This window comes from Colossoma macropomum, unplaced genomic scaffold (genome assembly GCF_904425465.1).
Source record: "Colossoma macropomum unplaced genomic scaffold, Colossoma_macropomum, whole genome shotgun sequence".
In the NCBI taxonomy this organism is placed as follows: domain Eukaryota; kingdom Metazoa; phylum Chordata; class Actinopteri; order Characiformes; family Serrasalmidae; genus Colossoma; species Colossoma macropomum.
The window spans coordinates 25,724,765-25,732,329 of record NW_023494803.1 but is presented as its reverse complement, the minus strand read 5'-3'; the positions used below and the strand labels follow the sequence as shown (position 1 = coordinate 25,732,329).

The 7,565-nt window shown below is 42.2% G+C and overlaps 1 protein-coding gene across 2 annotated transcripts in view; it reads right to left on the bottom strand.

The window, feature by feature from the left end:
• Window positions 1-2,095: 2,095 nt before the first annotated feature.
• The window catches only part of nkx2.2a (NK2 homeobox 2a), an 11,532-nt gene continuing 6,062 nt past the window's right edge, over window positions 2,096-7,565 (bottom strand). For both annotated transcript variants that reach the window (XM_036593370.1, XM_036593371.1), the window contains exons 2-3: window positions 3,745-4,059; window positions 2,096-3,092 (exon numbers count right to left, since the gene is read on the bottom strand). In XM_036593370.1, the coding sequence (XP_036449263.1) occupies window positions 2,539-3,092; window positions 3,745-4,059 (869 nt within the window). In that variant the 3' untranslated portion in view covers window positions 2,096-2,538. The remainder of the gene's footprint in view (window positions 3,093-3,744; window positions 4,060-7,565) is intronic.

Sequence of the window (7,565 nt, the reverse complement as noted above, 5' to 3'; positions counted from 1 at the left end):
TTTTTCTTTGAGAGACAACAATGCTGCATTTGAAAGCTGGACACAATTTGGGTTTTGTGAAGGATCCCTTTCTCTCCTCGTGGGCCCAGCTGTCCATATGGAATAGGACGTGTACAACAAGGACCACAATGGCACCAACAGACAGGCTCACAAAAAAAAAAAAGAAAGAAAAAAACCAAGGATGTATCTCCCTGATTCGGGATGCACTGGTCGAGATAAAGGAACTGAATAGCACCAAGAAACTCCGAGAGACACACACACAGACTCTCTCTCTCCCTCTCTCTGTCTCTCTCTCTCTCTCTCTCTCTCTGTCTCTCCAGCCAACAAAGAATACACTCCCCCTGTTAAAATACACGCCTCTAACATCCACAACCAGCGACCCCATGCCTTTGTGCTCTTTCTGTGTCGTGTACAGTATATTGTGTAACGATAGACTGCTCTGTCACAGTGTGTCACACTCTCGATTATTAGAGCCTATCAGCGTTTCATACACTAATGCATTACACCGCTTCCCCCGTTTACACACACTTGATTTTCCCCCAGCGAGCTGAACGCAGATCGGAGCCTTTAACTGCATAACGCACCCTATAAAAATACAGTACTGACATTTTTTGTTCATGAACTGTGTGTTTTTTTTAAATAGATTCATAAACAAACAATAAAAATAGAATCAAAGTTCGTTTTGTGTACATCACGTGTACAATTACCGTATCACTTTCTTACCGTAATTTCTTAATAAATTCGTGTTTTGTGCGCAAAGTCAGATCCAACCGCACACAATAAACTACCGAGTTATGGTAGTGATACTTCTTCAGTTTTAAGCAGGTGAAAAACAACAAAAATGAAAAAATAAATCAATTAGAGAATATTAGTTAGTGAATAAAGTGTTTTTTTTTTCAGAAATACATAAAAGTAAAATGTGCGCTAAATCAACAACTATTGCGATGTAGCGCAATAAAACTTCGTCACGTCACGACCAGTTCGCCTAAAAAATAAATCAAAGCTCAGCTCCCTCGAGATCGTTCTGTAAATAATTAGCGCCGTGTGTCAGTTCTGAAGTTTGTTTAATGATAGCGGGGGTCGCTCGAACATCTGTTGTTATTTGCGGGGAAAAAACGTAAGATTTTGCGGGGAACTTTTGCTTCTCTAAGAGATACTTTTTTGTGTGGAGAAACACTCGTATTGTTCGGCCAATTACCTTCTGAGTTTCTCAGTAATCTGCTCTTAACTAAATGATTTTGCGCTGTAAAACGTAACGCGCACACATATTTAACCATGTTTGCATTTTGTAGCATCAGCCGTTCAGCATATTAAACACGCAGCGCTGCTCAATCTAATGAGGCAATATAATCTACCTAAAACACTGACTGAGCAGGTCTAACAGGTTTAAAAGTTTAAAACGGACTCAAAAAGTAAAACGTCCACGCTGGACTTCCAAATGTGGCATTTCAGCATCCGGCTCGTGGAGCACCGCGGAGCTTGAAAAGACGAGAGCCGCCGAATGAAAGGCTGCTTAGCTGAAGAAGCCCTCTTATATTAAGTGAGTGGATTTTTACCCCCGTCTCACAAATGACTTTAGCCTTCTTATTCCTGAAGTGATTATACAGATAAATTCGGAAAATTGAAGGCAATTAATGCCGCGGATGAATACAAAGCGGAGCAAAACTATACGCACTCAGACAACTTTTGTGTTAAACAGTCTATAAACACTCCTAAACCTACACCGTGCCAGTCTTTACGCCCATGAAGGGGTGCAGTGTTTGAAAATTTGAAAATAGCGCTGAAATTGAAACCATTTTCCAACTTTTCCAGTCCGTCCTCCCCGTTAAAACCAGACGCAATCCCAAACGAAATTTCTGAAACACAGCATTTTATTAAAAGTCTTATAAAAATTGGGGTATTCTTTCATCAGCGCGCTTTGCAACTGCTATCAACATATTTATGAGGGATATTTATCTACAACTGCTGTTCCATTTTTTTTCCTGCCCTAAATATCGGGTGAACTATATCTTTATGACTAGTTGAGCGGCCAAATATATCTGCATTGCATACAGTTACCACAGATATTTACAGAGAAAAAGAAAACCAAATAAAATAAGCTAAAAGTTGCCAATGTTTTATTCATGGCCATAAATATATTCGGTCCATTGGAGAAAAAAAGAGCAAGAAATAAAATTTTCTATAATTATAAAGTGGTCTTGTACGTGCTTATAACACGAGGGACAAAAAAGGAAAACATTTCTACAACACACAAACATATTTTACAAAATTTCACAAGAGCTTTAACATTCTTAGATCTGAGGGGGGAGAGAGGCTGGACCCGGTTTTCTGGACGAAAACATGTAAACACGGCGCACACATCAGCCCCGAAAATAAAACGGTGACGATGGGTCAAGCTGCGGAACCAAAAGTCTTTTTCTTTTCTTTTTTTTTCTTTCTTTTCTCTCTTTGTTTTTTGTATTTTTTTTTTCCTTTTTCGTTTTGGAAAACTCCCTAACAAGGTCTTTAAAATGCAGCCCTGGCAGAGTCCCTAACGGCTCACCAAGTCCACTGTTGCGTCTGCACCAAGTGATGCGCCGTGGGGAACTGCGGCGTGGTGGCGGCGCTGTAATGTGCATTGTACTGCATGTGCTGGAGAGACTGGGCGCTGTACGCCGAGAAGGGGATGCCAGCCTGAAAGGTGGCCGCCAGGTCCTGAGCTTTTAGCGTGTGGCACGGCTTGCCGTCCCTGACTAACACAGGCACGGCCACCCGCCGGGGGGAGGGCAGGTGGGTCACCTCCATACCTTTCTCCGCGCGAGCCCTCTTCATTTTGTACCGGTGGTTCTGGAACCAGATTTTCACTTGGGTGGGCGTCAGGCGGATCAGGCTGGCGAGGTGCTCCCTCTCGGGCGCCGAAAGGTACCGCTGCTGCCTGAACCGGCGCTCAAGTTCGTACGTCTGCGCCTTGGAAAACAGCACCCTCCTTTTTCGCTTCTTACCAGAGTCGCTGCCGCTGCTCGAAGTTTCCTTGTCGTTGTCCGGAGACTCGTCCGCGGAGGGCTCCGGGGATTTTGCTGAAGAGTCTTGGGAGTTTGCGGAGAGTCCGTGCACTGCGTAGTGGAAGAGTACAGGGAACATTACTATATGAATAATATGGGTGCTGTTAGTGCACACTGGAGTATTTGGACCTCAAAACATGCACATTTGCTCATGTGCATTTGTCAAAAAATGCAACATTTACTTTAAATCTTACTTCAGAGCCGTGAATAAGTTATGAATAACTATAGATTTCGCTTATCTGAGCAAACTAGTTCTCCACAATCTTTATTATGCGCAAATTACAGCGTCCTATTCCTTATCCAGTGAAACATGGTTTACCATAGCCAACACTTACTCATTAACAAAGGGCTCATACCATGCAAAGACAAAGTAAGCGCTCTAAAGCTCACAGTAAACATTTCAACTAAATTATCTATACTGGTTCTATACGTCTACAGTTCCAGATCTCACCTAAAGAACAGGCATCGACTAAAGCGGGTTCCTAACACATCCAGTAATGGGGTTACGCCTTAAGACAAGCGCAACAGTGAAAACAGGCGGACACAGCAAAACACTGAGGCTCCGTGAATCTTTTGAGTCTTGCCCCCCAAAAAGCTGAAATCACTACTGCTCTACACCGATTAAACACGACCTGAGTCCGAATGAGCACTCTTACAACAGCGCTGCAGGGAATTCACTTCGGGATTCTTGAATGGTACTTACATGAGTACTGGATGCTGTCGGTAGTTGCAAGCCACCTGGTGTAAGGATTGTCAGCGTTATCATAAAAAGGGGTCTTTAAAGGCAGGTTTTGGACGTTCTCTAGCGGACTTTGCACCAGCACTCCGGGCGTTTTGGCTGCCTCCGAACCCTCCGTATCCTCCTCGGTCCCAGTGATAGATCCTTCCTCATCGTTAGTGTCAGGGAGGTCCAAAATGTCCTTCACTGAAAAGCCCGTCTTTGTGTTGGTCAACGACATGTTCTGGGGCAGTGGATGCAGTGAACGCAGGAAAGTTGCTGCACCAGTTTGCCAATCCTCTGTTTGAAATAAAAAAACAACAAAAAGACAAAAAAGGAAACAAGCGAGATGTGGTGAAAAATGAATCGGTGCCGCTTTTCAAGGCGAAGCACAGTGGAGGCGACTCATGGGGCTCGGTCGAAGAGCATTGCCTAAAAAAGTAGCGGAGGAATCAGGTCTGTAAGTCCAGGAAGAATGCCAAAGAGACTGGAGAGCTATGTCTGCTTCATGGATACTGTGCTACCGCTGGGTGTTAGGGGGAAATAAGCCATTACCGGACTGATCAGTCCATATAAGGTTGGTCTCAACACATGAACCTGCAGTGAAAAAGCATTAAAAACGCAAAAGGTTGGCCACGTGTGGGCGGGTCTTGGGAGTCAAGTGGATGAAGACAGTGTTTGCCGATGTGAAATTGTGGGTTTTGGGGAGATCCGAGCCTATACCATTGGTGCTTCAGAACATGATGAGTGGTATAACGTGTCAATTAATTACAAAGATGGGGAGGGCCTTTTTACACCCTATTTACATACAAAGGACCTCCAAGTAGCTTTATACACCGCGCAGACCAACTTGAAAGCGCGAATTTAGCAAACTGCCCCTGAAAAAAACGCGTTCGCGTAAATAACGGTTAAATATTCCTATATGATAAAACTGAAATACACTGAAAAACAAACCAGGCGAGTTTTAATGACTATATTATCGCTTTTTTTCAACAGGACTCTCCTTCAGACGGGCTGATAGCGCTTCAGCTGGCAATAGGGTAATTTATGTAAACCTTTTAGGTCAATATTTTAGTTCGGGATTAGGATGAAGGGGCTTTCAGTGGTCATGATTAAGTCATCAAATACCAATGCAGTAGAAACACAACGATAGACTATTATTATTATTATTATTATTATTATTATTATTATTATCGTATTTTATTTTTGAATAAAAATTCTTATAATACCATTTTAGATGTCTGATTCAAAAGGCTGCTCAAATTCTGATTCTTTTTCCTAAAATCTCTCTAAAGCTACCAAACTGATTATCGAAGACTGAAATGCGTCTCCTATACGATGCATTATCATTAGCGCTCTGCTCTAAGCAAACAGGGAATGTGCTAAATCACTCCGCTTTCTTCTTTTTTTTCCCCTTAAAGTTCTTCGTTCTCCTGCTTCCAGAACAGCAGAGCATTATTGTTGATCGGTGTCCTTTCCTCTCGGTTTTTTCCCCTCCCGCCTCTCTTTTCTTTTCGCCTGTGTGCCTCCTATCTAGTATGTGATGTGGGTGACAATGTTGCACGTTTTTAGCCAGTCCTCTGCTCATCCTGGGTGGTCGAACCCGGGCAAACACAAATACAAACCGATTGCTAAGCTGCAGACAATGGAGGAAATGTAGACAAATGTCCGGCTCCTGTTGGAAGCCTTTGTGCGGCCGCAGTTTTTGCATTTATTTAAGGGCCAAAATAATAGATGATTGACGCCCGTGTACAATACGCCCTAACTGTTTGGAATAAATCTGAGGTTGTTCCTAGTTGTCATGGCATTCAACTGCATTCAATGGACTATCTCTTCATTCATTTCTGAGCCCCTCCACAATATTAAGGAAAGTCCTTCATATCGCTCTCTCTCTCTCACACACACACACACACTCTCTCTCTTTCTGTTTTCATACATTCATAGTCAATAAATAATACTCAATACAACAAAACAACAATAATAATTAAAATAATAACAATAACAACAACAATAATAACATTGATTAAATACAGAAATAATTGATCATACTTTAGTTTTATTTATAGTTTATTCGATAGAAGTAGAAATTAGGCTCTTATAGCTCTAAAGCAATCTGGTGAAATGTGAAAAACACTTTTTTATGGCATAACAAGGACTCCAATATGAGTTTTCCTCTTTCGGCCGACTCGGTCTGTCCTGTAATCAGTTACCTGAAATGTAAATGCTTCACTAGAGTTTTGCTTGGAATTAATCATGCAGCGACATATGCAGGACAATGGCAGCATTGAACCGGCCGGGCCTGGAGCAAAGTCGAGCTGAGCGCGCCTTCGCAAGGTCACTCCCAGCACATCAAAAGCCACCCAGGTCTGCCTGATACAACATCTTAACCACATAAACCCTTTGGGATTAAAAAAAATTAAAAAACAATAACAATACCTGCTCAGTCACATCTGAGTTGACCAGAAATCAAACAAAACGTCACTACTTTTCACTTCACGCTACCATCTGTTCACATAACCGTATCTTTTTCTTGGTGAAAAATCTAAGTGAAGAATATCATTGGCGATATTTCAGCTCAGGGGTCTGTACGTGTGTGGTTTTGTGTGTGTGTGTGTGTGTGTGTGTGTGAGGAGCTCAGCGCAGTACTGGACAGCAGCTCTCTACTGCACGCTCCGCGACCGCAGCCGAACAACTGAACCGAGGAGTTCGGCAAGTAAAGAGGTAAATGTGCACAGGCTAAGTGGCCATACTTCACTTCAAGAGCCATCTCCTTCTGTTTACCTGTTTACTTTCGCAGGTAGCTCAAACAGGCCACACGCCTTTCTCCCCGCGCCTGCGGGAACATACATATACCCCCACAGAGCAGCTCCAGCTCAGTTAACTAGTTCGACTCGTGTAAATCCCGATGAGTGGTTTCAACAATGTTTACACGGCGCCTGCTCTCCAAACATCCCGCCACTTAAGGTTACCACCGAGCGCTCCAAACGCACGCGCGACAGGATGCTGTAAAGAAAATGCCTTATATACGTTTGGAACTTGCGTAGCGTTTGAATTCACATCGGCACACTCAATATTAATAACAAAAACAACAACGACTACACACACACACACACACACACACACACACACACACACACACACATATATATATATATATATATATATATATATATATATATATATGATAAAAAATAATAAGAATAACAATTCTTCTTCTTCTTCTTCTTCTTCTTCTTATTATTATTATTATTATTATTATTATTATTACATTAACATTATTAATACTATTATTATGTATTAATAGATTAATCATTGTTAGTGTAAAGTAATACTAGTAATTTGCTAGCCCATCAAATGACAATTATTGCCATAAGTGCGCTGGGCTAGTAAAATTCATGCTCACTCTTCCTTCCCTCGTGTGCGTGAGCGAGAGAGAGAGAGAGAGAGAGAGAGAGAGAGAGAGAGAGAGAGAGAGACTGAGGGACGGATATTTCTTGTAGCCAAATGCAAATAAATACGCCTACTTCGACAACCGTTTGGCGTCAACTTGTAAACTCTTTCAGCAGCCTATTTTTTAAATGAAGAAATAAAGGGAAAGTAGAAATAAAAACTGTATGTACGCTATAAAATAGTGCCCGCGTGCTTTAATTAATATCACTGTCAGCTTTTAAATGTTAAGCACTGCAGCCTGGTGTGCAAATGTGAGTGCAAAACAACACCAAGAAGAAGAAGAAGAAGCATGGCCTTCACGTTAGCAGCGCGTGCATACTTCTTACACTCCACACCCTACGCGCTCTCACGCTCTG